The 18719-nt window shown below is 39.3% G+C and overlaps 1 protein-coding gene across 3 annotated transcripts in view; it reads left to right on the forward strand.

Moving 5' to 3' along the window:
• Nucks1 (nuclear casein kinase and cyclin dependent kinase substrate 1) overlaps positions 1-16522 on the forward strand; it is a 29839-nt gene extending 13317 nt beyond the window's left edge. Inside the window, exons 3-8 of one of the 3 annotated variants that reach the window (XR_005974023.1) lie at positions 2384-2489; positions 4955-5010; positions 9106-9258; positions 9823-9972; positions 11372-12545; positions 16213-16522. Coding sequence is in view for 2 of the 3 variants with exons in the window: in XM_041648014.1 (XP_041503948.1) it covers positions 2384-2489; positions 4955-5010; positions 9106-9258; positions 9823-9972; positions 11372-11571 (665 nt within the window). In the remaining variant the exon portion in view is untranslated. Of the gene's footprint in view, positions 1-2383; positions 2490-4954; positions 5011-9105; positions 9259-9822; positions 9973-11371 lie in introns of all 3 variants that reach the window. The other 2 variants (XM_041648015.1, XM_041648014.1) reach the window with 2 other exon arrangements.
• The last annotated feature ends 2197 nt before the right edge of the window (positions 16523-18719 follow it).

An 18719-nucleotide genomic window follows, 5' to 3' on the forward strand; every position in this document is an offset into this window, starting at 1 on the left:
CAAGAAAATTGTGCTATTGTTGCAATTATTATCACAGTAAAATCTGTGCCTAAGAATTTTTGCTGTTTGTATAATGAAGTTAGATGGGTCTTTTTATTACCTTATTTTACTTGAATATTTTATTTTGTGTTTTGAGTGTTTGCCTGTGTTTGCGCCTGAGTACCAACTGTGTGCCATCCTGATCAGATCCTGAAACTGAACTTATTGCCATTTTAGCTGCTGTATGGGTGCTGGAAGACCAACCAGTGGCTTTAATAATGTACCCTTTAGGAAGGCTTGGAAGATATGTAGAAGAATTAAAAACTATATAATATATATATATAATTCTGTCTCTGAAGTAATACCAAAATCAATTACTTGTGCTACTTGCCAGGAACTGTTCTAAATGTATATATTTATTTAATAGGTTGTTTTTTGGAGCAATACTGTTAGGAATTTTCGGTTTCATTTTACAGCTAAGGAAACTGAAGCATAGTTGATACTTATGTCCCTTAGTTGACATGTAGCTGTTTTGACCTTTTTTCTTTTTGATTTTCATCTTTTTAAAATGTAGTTAAGGAACAGCAATATATGATTCAGCAGGCAAAGACAACTTGAATTTGATCTCCAGAATACAAATGGTGGAAGGAGAGAACCAGTTCCCGCAAGTTGTCCTGTCTTGTACATGCACAACCTGGCAGGCATGCCCACACACACTATAAATGTTTGGTGGTTTTTTGTTTTGTTCTTTTAATGTGGTAGAGGGGTCATTTTTGATTTTTCAAGACAGGTTTCTCTGTGTAGTCTTGGCTGTTCTGGAATTCACTCTGTAGACCAGGCTCACCTCAAACTCACAGAGATCTGCCTACCTCTGCTTCCTGAGTGCTGCGATTAAAGGCATGTAGGCATAGGCATGCTTGATGTTGTTTTTGTTTTTGTTTTGTTATTTTTTAAAAGCAGAAGATGGTACACTAGTTAAATATACTGCTGTTGCAGAGGACCTAAGTTCAGTTCTCAACATCCATTAGCTCATGTGCACATAACCACATACAAACAGCATTACACATACAACCTACACAAGCACATAATTAAAATAAATATTGCTGATAATGGTTAGGATATTCTGCTAAGGAATTCATAATGAATCCAGCAATTTAAGAATTGCTGAAGTCCCAGAAGACTAAAGTTTTAGGTATCCAGGGTATATTATATATTTGTTATTTCAGTTTAAGAATAATTTGCTTGATCACAACATTATGTTATGATTGTAGATCTTAGGTTCTTTTTAAGATGTTTATAATAAAACTATTACTATAATTTTAAGTAATTATGAAGATGTTGAAACACGGGGAAATCATAAACTAAATGGAAATGATATTAAATGACAAGCTATGGTATAACTGTATAAGGTGTGTATATAAGAACTAGATAATATGTGAAATGGGATTAAAATAGTTTTCAGTTGTGTGTATGTGTGTGTGATATGTATGTATGAGTGTGGGCACAAAGGAAGAGCAGGAGAAAACTTTTGGGAGTGAGTTCTCTCCTACCATGGCTTCCAGGTATCTAAATCAGGTTTCAGGCTTATGCAGCCAAGTGCTTTTAAGTTCTAAGCCATCTTGCTGGCCCTCTTTTAATTATTTGTTTTTGTGGTACTGGAGAAATAGATCTCAGCCTCCTGCATGTTAGATAATAAATATTTCTAGCTTTGGTGGTTTTTTTGTTTTGTTCTTTTAATGTGGTAGAGGGGTCATTTTTGATTTTTCAAGACAGGGTTTCTCTGCAACTTTGGAGCCTGTTCTGGAACTCGCCTGTAGACCAGGCTAGCCTTGAACTCACAGTCACAGAGATCCACCTGCCTCTGCCTCCCAAGTGCTGAGATTAAAGGGGGTGCACTATTACCACTTGGCAAAGCCCCAATTTTTTTATTTTATTTTTTGAGACAAGGTTTCTCTGTAGCTTTGGTATCTGTCCTGGAACTAGCTCTTGTAAACCAGGCTGGTCTTGAACTCACAAGAGATCCACCTGCCTCTGCCTCCCAAGTGCTGGAACTAAAGGCATGCACTACTACCACCCAAAATCCCCGATTTTTTAAGAGTACTTTTTGTTTGTTTGTTTTGCCTTCATGTACATCTGTGTACCACATGCATGCCTGGTGTTTGTAGAGGCCAGAAGAGGGCATTAGATCCTCTGGAACTAGAGTTGTGGGGCCCTATATGGGTGCTGGGAGTCAAACTAGTATGTGCTCTTAACCACTGAGCCATCTCTAACTCCCCTTCTCCCTTTAATTAAACCATGAGGGAAATCGGGTCCCATTTATTTAAATAGCATGAGGAGTAATGTGTGATTTCAGCATGTAAACATCATAATCTAATTAACCATATTTGAAAAATTGCTTGTTTAGATGAAGATTATGGAAGAGATTCAGGCCCTCCTGCTAAGAAAATTCGGTCATCTCCCCGCGAAGCTAAAAATAAAAGGCGATCTGGAAAGAATTCACAAGAAGACAGGTAGGAGGCATCATTGTTTTTATCTTCCTAGTTGCAGTGTCAGAGCTCCAAAATGAAGGCAATTTGTGAGCTCTAACTGGGTGAAGCTTCTATATGCAGTCTGTGTTCATACCGTGTAGGCCATGCTTCTAGGCTTGTGGGTCAGCCTTTTCTCCAGAAGAAACTTGGTCTGAACAGGAAGTGATCTCCATCCAGGAAATCTTTTTTTTTTTTTTTTGCTGCTTCCTCAAATTTAAGAGCATGAGCCAAAAGAATGTTTTAAGTTTGTAATTTGTTATCTAAAGTTGGTATTGACACTTCATTGTGGTGATCAATAGCAGAACCATAACTAAACCTTGTGGAATTCTAAGCTTTGAACTCTGTTAAATTTTACTCTCAAGATGAGTCTTTATTGTTCAAGTAATCATTTTAGATACTTTGCCTCTCCTTTTAATTTTTTAATTTATTTTTTCTTGTGCTAAGAATGGATCCAGAACCTTACTTGTGCTGGGCGAACATTCTGCAACTGAGCTATTCATCTTCAAACTTTTCCCCTTAGTTTTACAAATGTGTTCACATAAATTGCAATTTAACCATAACATAACTACATTGAGAAAAGGATGATAGAATTTTTCTCCTGGTTTTCAAAGTGAACACACACATTTCTTAGTATATAACTTTAAGACTTGATGAGGATGGTGGTGATGAACTTTTAAGACATGATGATGAAGAAGGAGAAGAAAGAATATTAGTGTCAGGCTGTATTGTGCTTTATGTACATTGTTAGTTCTCATAACACTTCTACCAGGAGGTTAACAAGCAAATTGACCAGCAGATTTTGGAACCATACCTGGTGGAAACTCCACTTTTCACCATCAGTCTAAGACTCATGGAGGCTGGAGAAATGACTCAGTGGTTAAGAGCACTGGCTATTCTTCTAGAATACCCACTGTCCATTCCCGGTATCCACATAGCAGCTCGTTACTGTATGTAATCCTAGGTTCAGGGGATCCAATGACATCTTCTGGTCTTGATGGCCACCAGGCACACATTTGGTGCACAAACAAGTGCAGACAAAGTATCCATACACATATTTTAAAAAAAATAAAAACTCTTAGGATATTAAACGCCAGGCAGTGGTGGTACACGCCTTTAATTCCAGCACTTGGGAGGCAGAGGCAGGAGGTAGATCTCATAGTTCAAGGCCAGCCTGGAGTAGGTTCCAGGATAGGCTGTAAAGCTACACAAAGAAACCCTGTCTGAAAAAAGAATATTAATATAAATGTATTCATTTACCAAATAGTTTTTGTTTGTTTATATACCTAACTTCTAATGTTTTTAGTAGAAAATTACAGAGATGTAGTTTTGAGAAAATAATTCAGTATTATGCCTTTAAGAGACAAATGTCTCTATCTCTTTTTTTTTTTAAATCATATTCACTTACAGTTTTCCTTAAATGTGAACCATTTGTGGTTTGTTTACATTATCTTATCAGTGTCTATATCTGGCCTAAAGTTTTTCTTTGTTTTTTGGTCAGGGGCAGGCAGGATCTCAAGAGTGTAGCTCAGGCTAGCCTTTAGGTTGATCTTAAACCTGTAACACAGTGTCTTGTTGAGTTTTCTATTCATTTGTACTTAAAAATTGAGTTTTGGGGGCCTGGAGAGATGGCATACTGGTTAAGAGCACTGAATAATCTTCCCGAGTACCTGTGTTCAATTCCCTATACCCATATGGCAGTTCATAACTGTCTATAACTCAAGTTTCAGGGAACCCAACACCCATGGCAAAACACCAGTGTACATAAAATAGAAATAAATGAAAAAAATTTAAAAAATTGAGCTTTTCCCTGACTTTGCTCATTGAAATTGCCAGTAAAAAATCATACACTTGGTCATAAGTTAGATTTATAAACTTTCCTTCATTGTCTTTTGTTTCTGAATTTTGTTTGTTGTGGCCCTGGGAATGATTAGACTGGGAGCCTTGCTAGACCTTTGGGCTTTTTGTTTGTTCAAGATACTTATTCCCTTTCTGGTTGAATCTTGACTCAGTTTATTTTTCCATGAGGAGTACAATCATACCTATTCACTAGCATCCCTGAAGATAATAATGAAGCAGTTTCATTCCTTAGCATCTGTGTTTGAACGTTTTGGGTTTTTTTTGAGATAGGATTTCTCTGTTTAACAAGCTGTGGGGTGTCCTAGAACTCACCCTGTAGATCATGCTGGCTATGAACTCAGAGATCCTCCTGCCTCTGCCAACTAAGTGCTGGGATCAAAGGTGTGTACCACTACACCCAGCTTAGGGTCCTGTTCTTTAGTTCAGGCAGACCTAAAACAGACTACGTAGCCTGCGATGGGTGGGAACTGATTGATGTCAGTCCTCTTGTCTGAACATCCTTACTACTAGAATTATAAGTGTAGCCACTCTGCCCACTGATCTTTGATCTAAGTCTTAACAAGTATTTTCTTTTTGTTTTTTCCTTACAGTGAAGATTCAGAAGAAAAAGATGTGAAGACTAAGAAGGACGATTCTCACTCAGCAGGTAAACTATGGTTACTGCAGTAGGAATAATTTACATACTCTTCATTTATTAAGAAGTTTTGGGGACCAGGCAGTGGTGGTGCACGCCTTAATTCCAGCAATCAGGAAGTAGAGGCAGGCGGATCTCTGAGTTCAAGTACTGGAATTATAAGACCATTTCTATCTTCACCCAGGTAAACCTTACTCTCCATCTTTACTGCTTTTTTAAGCATCTACAGGTTATTTTCATGCAAAATTGAGGTTAAAACCTTTTTATTTTGGAGGCTTTCGAGATGGCATAGTGGCTAAGAGCACTAGCTGCTCTTCCAGGGGACCAGGGTTCAATTCCCAACACCTACATTGGTACCTCACATCTGTCCATGACTCCAGTTCCAGGAAACCTGACACCCTCATACAGACATACATGTAGGCAAAACACCAATTCACATAAAAAAATAAAATGAAACTATCTTTAAAAATATTTTACTTAGTTGTTTGAAACAGGGTTTCACTATGTGAACGTGGCTGTTCTGGAACTCATTATTTGAGGCTGGCCTCAAACTCTTAAGAGATACAACTGCCTCTGTTTCTTCAATGCTGGGATTAAAGGTATGTGCCCAGCTGCTGTGTATTTTTATAGGAATAAAGAAATTACAGCAAATTAAGTAAACGCTATTTGAAATAATAGCCATAGAAAAAATACTCTGTAAAATTTTTTAATTAAAAGAATTAATATGAACCAAGTATGGTGGAATATGCCTTTGATACCAGCATCCCAGATGCTGAGACAGGAGAATTGCTGTGAAGTACAAAGCCAGCCAGGTGCATAAGAAGATCTTGTCAAAAAATGATGGAAAGACGAGAGATGGCTCAGCAGTTATATAGTGTGCTGGCTGCTTTTACAGAGAACCTGAGTTCCGTTCCCAGCACTTATGTCTGGTGGCTTACAGTTTTCTATATTCCTTATTGCTTCTGGCTACTTTAATTTTAACCAGTATGCCTCCTTTGTCTTCTTGAATGTCCCTTTTCATGACTGCTGTTGAAGAAAAGTATAAAAAGTAGACAACAGCCTGCTAAATTAACTATTGACATGTTTTGCCTTCCCTACTACTTAAATTGTACTATCTGTATTAAATAATGTAATGTGCTTTGGCATTCATTTGCTTTGTGAGCCCTAATTTAAATTTCTTTATTAAGATTTTTAATACTTCCAAGATGCATGACTCTGTACTTGTATTAAGCACAACTCTTTCCAACTTGGTTTAGTTTAGGCTCTGCCATAGTCAACTTTATTCTCTAATTGTCCCTAGATGAGATCTGGCACTAGAAATAGTAATATTGACCACGAAGGGGAGAGCCTTACAAGACCCCAACCATAGTTGAGGAACTCTTTGACAGTTAATAGTTACTAGAAATTGGCCACTGGTAGGTTGTCCATGGTCTATTAGAAAGCCTCACACCCATTCATATATTTCATGTATGAGTAGCACTTATTGGTCTTACTGGCTTATTAACACATGCACACCATAAAATTAGGACAGATATGTGTTGTGAGTGAACCAGGGGAGGTAGAGTTGAGTAGTAGGGAATAGATGGGACCAAATGCATCTCATGTATATTTTTATTCTCAAAGAATAAATAAAAGGTGCTATGTTTTGGGGTTTTTTGTTTTTAGCATTTCTAGACAAGATTTCTTTGTGTAGCCTTGGCTGTCAGGTGCCACACTGCCTGGACTCTTTTTTTTTTTGTTTTTCTTCCCAGAAGAAAAACATGGGCCATGCAAGGCTTCAGGAACTGTTTTAGAAGAAGTATGACAGCTAAACCTTTAGGGAAGCCTAAAAGTTCAGTAAAGAGCTGTAAGTAGAGACCGGCAAAATCAAACTTAGTCTAGAGCTGGTAGGCAAGCAACTTGGCCTTTAATTACCTTACTAAATAACTATTGATGAAACAATTTATTGTAGTATATGAAAATAATTTTTATGAGCTTGGCCTTGGATCTTTAGCCAACTCATCTAAATGTACTTCTAAAAATTTTCCCCTGCCTGTCTCTAAATTGAAAAGGTCACCCAATCCATTGTAAGGAGGAGTAATTTAGCATTGTTGTTTATGTGTTTTTTATCTTAGGATAGAGATAATTGGAAGGCCTCCTTACCGCTTCTTTTTTTAAAAAAAATATTTATTTATTTATTATGTATACAATATTTTGTCTGTGTGTATGCCTGCTGGCCAGAAGAGGACACCAGACCCCATTACAGATGGTTGTGAGCCACCATGTGGTTGCTGGGAATTGAACTCAGGACCTTTGGTAGAGCAGGCAATGCTCTTAACCTCTGAGCCATCTCTCCAGCCCCCCACTTCTATTTTAAAATATTTTTTTTTCTCACTTTGGCTTCTAAAAATCAGTAAACATAGGTTAGCATGTAACTGATAATTTTAGGATTAAACAATTATAAATTTAAGTGTTCATAGTTTAATTCAGCTTTGTAGTTTTAAAAAAACTACATGCCGCCGGGAGGTGGTGGCGCACGCCTTTAATCTCAGCACTTGGGAGGCAGAGGCAGGCGGATCTCTGTGAGTTCGAGGCCAGCCTGGTCTACAAGAGCTAGTTCCAGGACAGGAACCAAAAGCCACGGAGAAACCCTGTCTTGAAAAATCAAAAAAAAAACTACATGCCTATGCCAGGCATGATGATAAAAGCCTACAGGTCTCTGTAATTTTGAGGCCACCCAGGGCTTTATATATCAAAAGTACATTTAAAGTTTATTTTTAACATTAGTACTCTATATTTTGCGGGATTATTTTATTTTTAGCTCCTTTATTGATTCTTTGAGGTTTCATATCATGCATCCCAATTCCTTTCACCTCCCAGTCCCTCTATATCCTCCTCTCATCCCTGCAATGCCCCTCAATGAAAATATAAAACAGCAACAAACCCCTTTGCTTCTCTTTCTTTCTTGCCTTGCCAACCTATCCTCATTTGTTCTGGTGGCGTTGGAGGTCTCAATCTGCACATAGTATGGCCTTTTGTCTGTTGTGGGAGAAGGCCATTTGTTGGTTCCCAGCTGCTCAGCCCCAAATAATCAACAGAAACTATGTTACTTAAAACACTGCTTGGCCTATTAGCTCTATTTTCTTAATGACTAGTTCTTACATATTAATTTAACCCATTTTCATTAATTTGTGTATTGCCTTGAGGCTGTGGCTTACTGGGAAAAGTTCTGTGTCTATCTCTGGGGCTATATGGCTTTCTCTGACTCTACCTCCTTTCTCCCAGCATTCAGTTTAGTTTTTCCCCACCTACCTAAGTTCTGCTCTATCAACAGGCCGAGGCAGTTACTTTATTAGCCCCAAGTGATATTCACAGCATACAGAGGGGAATCCCACATCATTTGTCCTATCAGCTTTACTAGCCAATGTTCATTGCAATGAGTCATTGTCTGGTTCAAGATGATTTCTAATACACCATCACCACTGGGTCCTCACCAGAACTTCTCTTAGACTTCCTATGGCTGCATCAACTCTTAGAGATCCTGTGGGTATTCTGCAGGACCAGTCCCTTCACCTACTTCAGCAGGTCTGCGGGCGAGGGATGGGGAGTAGATGTTAGCGTGGGCTAACCCAAGGTCCAGCTGTGGGCCTGGGTGGTAGCTGAGCTGGTCAGTCCAGGTTACTGGGGCCACTAGCCTCAGGTGAGGGGACAGAAGTCCACTCCCCTTTATCTGTGCCCTCAGTTTCAGTTCACCCTTACAGGGGTGCAGCCATCTCTCCTGATTGCAGGGGCCAGCTCTCATAGGGTCAATAAAGGGCTGAGCTGACTCATTATGGTCTTTGATTTCATCTCCAATGAACCCTAAGGCCCACTGAGGTGTGACACAGGACACAGATCCCAGCTACACAGACCCAAACATGGCCCTCAGTAACAACTTGGGACCAGACGACCTCTGCCTCTGGGTGGAAGCAGTGGCAAATGCTGGGATTAAAGGCGTGTGCTACTTTAAGGAATTTTTTTAAGGATGGGTTTTATTCCTTTCTGAATGAAGTTAAGCTGCTGTTGTATCCTCTGTACGCAGATGTGAAATATTTTGATTGTTGTATCACAGTAACTTTTATATTGCAGATGACAGTGAAGATGAAAAAGATGATCATAAAAATGTACGCCAGCAACGACAGGCAGCATCCAAAGCAGCTTCTAAGCAGCGAGAGATGCTCTTGGAAGATGTTGGCAGTGAGGAAGAGCCAGAAGATGATGATGAGACACCTTTCCAGGAGAGTATGTACAGTTACCCACTGTTTAGTCGTTTGTCTAGGCGGGCTCTCCTGTAGCCCATGTTGACCTCAGTTGTGTAGCTGAGGATGACCTTTGAACTAACTGATCTGCCTGCACTACCTCTCCCAGTTTTATGGAGAAGTGAGGCTCTAACCCAGGGCTTTGTGCACGCTAGGCAAGTACTCAGTCAATTGAGCTTCATCTCCAGTTCCGGTACTTATTTGCAATTGTAGATTATTTTGATATTTTTTGAGATACTAAATGTTTGCATCCAGTCCCTTGCATCAGGCAGATGCTACCTGTTAAAAGATAGAACTGTGCAGCTGGGTGTGATGGAACATACCTTTAACCCAGTAAATCTATCCAATCCTGAATCAAAAGGATTTTTTTTTCCTATTCTAAGGTATTTGTGTCCATATCCATTCTACAGTGGGCCAAGGGCAGCTCCAGCCAAGTTGGTATTATAACTCCTTGTTGAATCAAGTCTTTCTCAGCACTCTTTCCCTTTGTTCACTTGGAAGGATGTGTACATTTAAGTTGGACGTTGAAATTCTTCTTTCCTCTCAGAAGATTCTGGCAGCGATGAAGATTTCCTAATGGAAGACGATGATGATAGTGATTATGGCAGTTCAAAAAAGAAAAACAAAAAGATGGTTAAGAAGTCCAAACCTGAGAGAAAAGAAAAGAAAATGCCCAAACCTAGACTAAAGGCTACAGGTGAGGCCCATGAAAGTAGAAACACATTTCTGCCTTTAAAATTTTTAAGGACTAAACTTTCTCAACACAGATTCTTCATTAGGCCTCAGCATTGGCCTTGTATTTGATAGAAACCCAAAGGGCTTTTACATGTGTCTTTGGTCCCTTCAAGACTACTGGAGAGATGGCTTAGTGATTAAGATGATGACTGGTTTTCCAGAGAAGCTAAGTTCAGTTCTGCAGCAACATCGTGAGGCTAATAGCTACCTGTGACCCTAGCTGCCACTGCTGGCTACTTTAGGCACCTGCACACATGTGCATACCTACACACAGGCAAATACATACACAATTAAAAATAATAAATCTTGAAAAAAATAAAAAGAATGGGCTGGCAAAATGGCTCAGTGATTAAGAGCACTGACTGTTCTTCCAGAGGACTTGGGATCAATTCCCAGTACTCACATGGCAGCTCACAACTGTCTGTAACCCTCATATTGGCATGCTACAAAGTACCAGTGTGCATAAAAATGAATATTCAAAAGAAGAAAAAAAGAGCCTGTGAGCTAGGCTGTCAGGCATAGTGTTCCTCACTGTGCTCATAGTGCTGACTGCTTTGAGGTTGGTCCCAGCAGTTAGGGAAGGCTTTCTGTTCTGGCAGGGTAAAACAATGCTGACAGAAACAAAACCACTGTTGATACTAAGGATTTATCTTCTGAGTTTTCAAGGGTTCTGCCAGGTACTTTCCTAGTTAGAGCTAGTTTGTTAAATTAGAAGTCTATATTTGCTTTATTCTGGCAGACATAATTTGTGAATTTCTTGTTTTAAACTTTTCATACTATAGAGGATGATGGAAGTCCAAAAACTATTTGGTTCCAGTTTCTGCTCTGAGTGTTATATTATCCTCTTTTTTTTTTTTTTTTTTTTTTTTTTTTTGGTTTTTTCGAGACAGGGTTTCTCTGTGGTTTTGGAGCCTGTCCTGGAACTAGCTCTTGTAGACCAGGCTGGTCTCGAACTCACTGAGATCTGCCTGCCTCTGCCTCCCGAGTGCTGGGATTAAAGGCGTGCGCCACCACCACCCGGCTATATTATCCTCTTTAGGAGTAATATATTTTTCTCTACGAACTCTGTTTCTTAGTGAGGTGGGATTATTTTTTATACTTACAGACTTTTTGTAGCTGTTTTTAATCCTTTCCTTACTTTTATTTTGTGTGCATTGGTGTGTTTGCCTGCATGCATATGTGTGTGAAGGTGTTGTGTTGTTGGAGTTATAAGCAGTTGTAAGTCTTTATGAGGGTGCTGGGAATTGAAAACCGCTGAGCCATCTCTCTCTCCCTCTCTCTCTCTTTGTAGCTCCTGTAGCTGATTTTTTTTCAAAGGCATTTTTTTCTCTGTCTCCAAATTGTTACTTTCTGTATTTCAGTGACGCCAAGTCCAGTGAAAGGCAAAGGAAAAGTGGGTCGCCCCACAGCTTCAAAGGCATCAAAGGATAAAACTCCTTCTCCCAAAGAAGAGGATGAAGAAGCAGAAAGCCCTCCAGAAAAGAAGACTTCTGCAAGCCCCCCACTTGAGAAGTCTGGAGATGAAGGGTCTGAAGATGAAGCCCCATCTGGGGAAGATTAAAAGTGATGTTTGGGGAGAGATTTTATTCAAAAAACAAAAAAAGGAAACCTACGTAGGACACCATTTGGGCTGTGGCTTGACTCATGGGCTTTCAGTGCTATTTCATTTGTCTAAAATATTGTTTCTTTCTATAGCTATCTATCTCTATATTTATCTCACTCTCAAAACCATTGTATGTTGAAATGTTTAAGTTGCCATTTTGTCTAATGGTCTTTTTTCTTTGCCAATCCCTTCCTCCCCTTCTCCCAATGAAAGCCATGTCAATCACTGGGTTGACTGCTTCATCTTTGTATTTTTAATGGAGGTTAAGAATCCCACGGCTGTAAAGCAGTAAGATTTGAGATGGATGCTATGGAAACTTTGCTTTTTGCTAAAGAATAGCAACTTAAACAGTAATCAAAAAAAACTAGAAAGGTTTTAGTTGAAAATTATTGTTCTTTCTTTTCCTGTACTTTTGACAGACCAGTTATCATATAACATGAGCTTACATGTCAAAGAATCATGACTCTAAACTGATGAGGCAGTTGGGAGGTGAACATGAATTCTGGGCTGTTAACTCAGACTACTCACATTATCTCCTGGGTATGGAGGGAATACGCTTCCTGAAGCTTTTCTGGAAATGTGGGCTTTCTTATTTTGTACTATGTTATTCTCAAAGAGACTCAAGAGCCAGTGGTTCATTTGTCTCAATAACAGTCCTTTTTAAAAATGGGCCACCAGAAGCCAAAATCATTTTTAATTTCATATTTCATTCATGTTTTCAGTGATTGGTGATATATATCCTGTTTTTTGGATAGAGTTTTACCAATGATCAGAAAATTAAAGATTCTCTAGAATTTGGATGACAAGATCAGTGTGCACCTCACGGAGCATTTCTTCACAGGCTGATGATGTTAGAGTTTTAAGCAAATAAAGTTTTGAGTTAATGTGAAGCTCAGATACAAAGGATTGAGATTCATCTTTTATAAATACAGGTAATTGAAGTTCTTTTATGTTATAAATGTGTTTTCAAGGGCCCATGAACCTTGTTGGTTTTGTTTGGGGATAGAATTGATTTCCTTTTGATATTAAATCTTTTCTTCATAGTAGCATACTATGATATACATCTCACAACTTTGTCCTGCTACTTCAGAATCTCGCAGTTCAACCGTGGAATACTGTTTTCATTACTGACAGCATGGGAGTGTGTGTTAAATGCTGCTTCCGTCCTGTGGAATTGTTTTACTACTTGTTCTGACCCCTCTTTTCTGTTCGTGTTTCTCACAGCAAGAGCCTGAGCCTCAACAGGATGAGTGAACTGTATTTTAGGGTGCCGATGTGCCACTGATAACAGTCTAGACACTTTAACAGAGCGTCAGGACATAGATCTCCACAGTCAGATCCCATGCACCAATAGAAGCAAAACTTAGGGGTCCTATTACTAAATTAAAGATTTAGTGGAATTAATTTCTGTATATTTTTCTGCACTTAAGCTAAATTTGCTCCTTCAGTATTCTGCTTTTGTGTTTTTTAAGTGACATGTTTGTCTCAGACAATGTCATTTTCTTATAGGTATTCTTAAGACAAAGGGTTATTTAAGAAATATTTTTACTCGGGTTTTTAAGACACTTTAAAGAACATTCTTAGATCTGCTTTAAAATAAATAAAATAAATAAATAAAACACCCAGTGGCAGAGAGTCATTTCAACCCTGCACTGTTAATAAATGAGTATTAAATATGGCCAAAAATAGAGACTTGAACATAAACAGTTGCATTATTGTATTGTGTAATGGAGTAGTTGTGAGCTGTGTAGTGAGGTATTACAGATAATCTGTTTGCTTTAGTGGGCTTGCTCAGGTACCCATCCTTAAGCAAAGAGAAGACTCACCATCGTTTCCACCAGGCATCTCTCCCTTTTAGGGGTTTACAACTCAGTCTTACATTCCTAGTGATATTTGGGCTTTTCTTAGGTTATGTTTCATGAAAATTTGTGGATAGGGTCTCTTTCAACTTTAGCCTCAATTTTTAAAGTCTCTTTAGTATAGTAATCTGCACTAACATCTTTGATTTTTTTTTTTTTTTGGTTTTTCGAGACAGGGTTTTAACATCTTTGATTTTATCTACCTATAATTGAGAAACAATACTGTCTTGTAGATTACTTGTTTTGTTGGGCTTCTTGTTTAGCTAATTAATTAGATTGAAAAGTATATTTTCTAATCACAGGCTGATTAGGTTGATTGGTTCTCAAGTGAGCACACAGGCGCTGAATGACCTTTGCTTTCACTGTTTTAGTTTGTAACACTGGTCTTCCTTCAAATCATGCATGCAAATAGGAAGACATTTAATGTGACTCAACTGGAAGCAGGTGCTTAGCAGTTAGGTCTAATACAGACATCTGGATAGGTCACAGCTATAAGCCCTTAATGACTGGCCCTTTGCATCTCTGTGGCTTACTGTCTGTCCTTTTTTCTCTCTCTCTCTCTCTCTCTCCCCTGTGTGCCTATAGTAAGGTGGCAATGTATTCACTGTCTTGCTTTGCAGTGCTCAGGAAATGGGGATGTTCATTTGAAGGTGCTTGTCTGTTACCTAACCTCTTCTGGGTTTACCTCCAACAGATTACAGCAGCTCTGCTGACTAACACTACATTCTAGTTCTCTTGAGGCTCTTTTTAAAGCCTTTCTCTTTCGCAACCAGAAATGGTAGCCTCTGTCTCACCCAGTGGTATTTACTGCTGCTTTTAACCCTCCACCTCAAATAGATTTGGAGAGGGGACCCAAAGGATATATTTTAAATACCTCCCACTCAGAATTAACCTTAAAAACTAATGGTAGGATATTTCTTCTAGATTGGTAAGAGAATCCTCTACAAATGCCTTTTCTTTAGAAAACAAAACACAGCATTTTGTGTACCCCAGGCTGCTTCATTTAAACTCCTATTTGTTTGTTTGTTTTTTCAGAACAAGTTTTATTTCAATTTTCTATTTGGTACTGTTTCAAATATCATTTTCTTCCAGATAACCAATCAGTAATGGATTTTGAGATTATAATCTAGTAAGATTTTTAATAGCTAAGCTTGACTTTTTCTTTTAAGTATGGTTTTACTATGTAGCCTGGCTGGGAGACCTCCTACCCCTTCCACTCTTAACACTGCTGGGAATATTGCTACCATGACAGGTGACACTTTTTTAAGATAGGTTTTTATTTTTATGAACATGCAGGTGACGAGTGGACTTTTGGCCTACAGGTTGAGAGAGGAGAATCATGTAAACAAACTCAGGTTTAGGGCTGCTACAAGAGCAGAATTTAGAAGCAACAGAAAGCCTTGTTGGTGTTGTGGAGTGAGTGCCTGTTAGAACAGTTCTCTTTACCTGTAGCATCAGAAGCTACACAAAAAAAGTTCCCGCCTGTGAATGGGTAGGAAAAAATCCAAGGTAGGTTCCTCATGGTATGTAGATAGAGGTCAAAACAAGCAGTGCAGGCTTCCTACTAGGGGGTAGGGAAAGTTAAAGCCACTGGTTGCTCTTGAGGGTGGAGTATTGTCACTTTTTCCCTCTGGAGGAAGTGCTAAGTTACTTGATAATGGGGAGTTCGTTGTTTTTTGAGTATCGGGATGTCAAGCTGTCAGTAGCCATGTTCCTATTTCACTCTCATTTTCCTTTTGTCTTAGAGAACAAAATACATGATTCTGAATATCAAATCCATGCATTATACTTTTGTTTAAAGCCTAATTAACAGTGGTGCTGATTGTAATAACCACTATGGGGAGGGGTCCCATATGCCTATCTGTTGCCATGCCAATGAGTAACTGAACCAGTGACATCTGTTTGAGCATGCTCTATATGGCTGTAGAGCACCACAGTTGTGCAGACACTTTGTATATCGGGTGAGGGAGGGTTTTCTAGATTTGGGGGGAGGGTAAATTGGATTTTTTTTCCTTCCTTTTTTGGTGGGGTGGGGAGTATAGTACTCAGTCATGCCCTAAAAATAACATGTATAAAATCCTGAAGTGTGTGGGTGTGGGTATGTGTGAGTGTGTGTTTGTAAATGTCTAGCAATTAAACCTTTATCTTCTAGAAGTTAGTGAATTTTTTTCCTTTTTTCTCTGGAAGTATTTGTTACAAGATCTGTAAATAAGAGCTCTACATAGTCAGTTTACCACGAACATGTTGCAGCATACATGCTTCATTCCTGCAAGGCATGACTTGCCGGGTTACGCAGCAGCCACAATCTCAGTAATTGTTTGCCTTGATTCATCTATTAGACTTCATTTGCCAGTTCTAAAAACTCCCAGTCTTCCTCGATATTAGTCCTTAATCTTTCATGTTCTGAGCAGGAAGGGTCAGAGAACTAGCCTATCTTAGGCTGTGGGCTGAGAGCCAGGCATCGTTTTTTTCTCATGTTGCAGTGTGGCTAGACATATGATCAGACATCAGAGGGTTGGGCATTCCTGCAATACCTTAGCAGTGCTGAAATTGGCAGCATGGCACTAAGGAAGTTAAAGTGTGAATGTAACCACTTTATTTAAAGTTTTTTCTTTAATTTAAATTAAAGTTGAAGTGAACATGTTTTTGTTGACCATATTTGTGAATTTCAGATGCAACATGCATTGGTAGAATCATGTGATGGTCTAATGTGATTCTTCATTTTCACATCTCTCATCAGTCTGTATGTATCTACATAAACAAAAAGAAACTCTTGCTTTGCTCTGATTGGAGGATTTCCAGGACTGCTGTCTTCTGAACTTCGTTTTAAGTGCGTGTATCCTTTGCTTGTATTTTGTATTAAAAAAAAAAAAAAGAAAGGAAAAAAAGGAAAAGAATCCTTATTGTTGAGCATGTTGGCATTGTCCCCTTTATTTTTTTTCTCTTTTGGGGGACATATGAAGCAAGTTATTTTCTGTATCTTTTTCTTTTATAAACCTTTTGGTTTGTTTTGTTTTAAAATGGCTTTATAAAAGGGCTTTTGTAACCCAGATGTGTGCTCTGTGTGCTTCTTGAGATATTCAAAGCAAATACACTGCCTCTTGTGCAGCAGTTACCTTGGCCCATAACTACTCATCTGACTTGAAGGGTGTACAGCTGTTTCCCAAATTGTTTAGTGACCACCTGTGTCGAAAAAGGAACACTCATCTTGCCTCAGAAGTCAATAGTTTGGAACATTGAACTAAAAGACTTAAGTTTTACTTGATTGGGAGGGGTTAGGTATGTGGGAATCCCTAGTCTGCAGATCCCTAGTTTCTTGTCTCCAGAGTGAGAAGGGCAATTAAGTTTAACAATCAGATGTATAATGAAAGTTAGTGTTTTTTATGCTCACAGAACACATTTCTGTACAGTGCCAAACATCCCCCAGAACTTAGTACTAGACAAGCTATTGTCATAATCACATTCTCAAGGAAAAGTACCCTTTTCAAAGGTAAAGAACGATAGACCTCGGGCTGGAGAGATGGCTTGGTGGTTAAGAGCATTGCCTGCTCTTCTAAAGGTCCTGAGTTCAATTCCTGGCAACCACATGGTGGCTCACAGCCATCTGTCTGTAATGAGGTCTGGTGCCCTCTTCTGGCCTGCAGACATACTGACAGAATATTGTATACATAATAAATAAATATAAGAAAAGAATTAAACGGTAGACCTGTCAGTGGTGTGCTGGGATGAGGAGCATGGTGCATGACCCCTCTTTAGAATTGGTCTGAGACCAGACCAGCTATTTGGGCATCCCCCCCCCTCCCCAACTTTTTCTCTCACTTGCGAGTTGAAATAACCAAACGTTTGCTGTAACTATTGTGTATATGTTTAGGTAGGGTCTCTACATAGCTCTGGCTATCTTAGAAGTTACTATATAGGCCACAGTAGCCTTGAACTCATAAAAATTCACCTGCCTCTTTCCTTAATGCTCAGATTAAAGGTTTGCTTTTTGTTTGACTGGTTGGCTTTGGTTTGGCTTCTCTGCTTAGCCCAGGCTGTCCTAGAAGTCACTCTGTAGGCTTAACTGGCCTCAAATTCAGATCTGCCTCCTGAGTGCTGGGGTGAAAAGCGTGAGCCTACCACAGCCTGGCAAACTATATTCTTACTGGAGTTGTGTACACCAGATTAAAGCTGGTTTCTGTAGAATTTCTAAGGAGTTAATGTGTGTTCTGCCTGCATATATCACATTCATGTGTATGCCTGCTGAGGTCAGAAAAAGACAAGTTCTTGGATATCCAGAGCTACATAGTAGACCCTGTGTCAAAGTTGGCTTTTAAAATAAGCTTGACTACACAGTTGTCCTCTGCCAATAGAGGGCAGTGTTTGTCAACTCAGCCTGTGGCATGCCTGCTCTCCCTGGCTCATTTTCAGATTCTGTGTCAGTTCAGCACAGCCTGCCACCTCTGTTACAGTCTGTGATCAGTTTGTCCATTGGAGCATGCAGCAGTAATCTTCAGGGTTTTAAACAGGAAGTAGGGTCTCTTGATTTATGCATACTTTCTCTTGTGCTGTTCCCCACATAGAATTCTGAAGCTTAGCAGACAGCATCCTGAAATGAATGTGTGCACTGAGGTTTCAAAACTCAGTTGTGAACTCTTGGCCCAGTTTTGAAACAAGTGTTGACTTTTGCAGCTGTCTCCATTTTGAAGGTGTCAGCACTGACAAGTGTTCATACAACAAACAGAACTCTGTTCTCGAGAAAATGTGGTAGCTGGCCACTCCTTGATCTTGATGGCATGTCTCTCCTCTATTCTCTCAGCCCAGGGGACAGCTTACCATTCTGACATGCTTTAGCTGGGCCACTGCCAGGAAAAATGTGTGCTCCCTGTTTCAGTAGTGAAGTTCTGGACAAACATTGTGGAATACAAGCTGTGCTAATTCTGTGGACAGGGAGCTAGAGGGTATAGCCAGGGTTTCCAACCTAGTAAAGCAAATAGTTACTTTAAGTGTGATAACAAAATGTTGGAAATGATTGTTTGCCTTGACTTAGTGCTCTGCGCAGGCACTGGAATGACGATTTATAAGATATCCAAGGAACAGCAAGAAAGTGTGTGTGTGTGTGTATACGTGTGTAATTAGTCGGTAGTGTTTAAAGTATGACTGGGAGTGTGTGTACACCCATATATGCCTTTTCTGTTCAAGCATATAAGAAAGACACCTCTAGCCGGGCGGTGGTGGTGCACGCCTTTAATCCCAGCACTCGGGGGG

This window comes from Microtus oregoni, unplaced genomic scaffold (assembly GCF_018167655.1).
Source record: "Microtus oregoni isolate MIOR12 unplaced genomic scaffold, Mior012 000003F_ref0000135, whole genome shotgun sequence".
Taxonomy (NCBI): Eukaryota; Metazoa; Chordata; class Mammalia; order Rodentia; family Cricetidae; genus Microtus; species Microtus oregoni.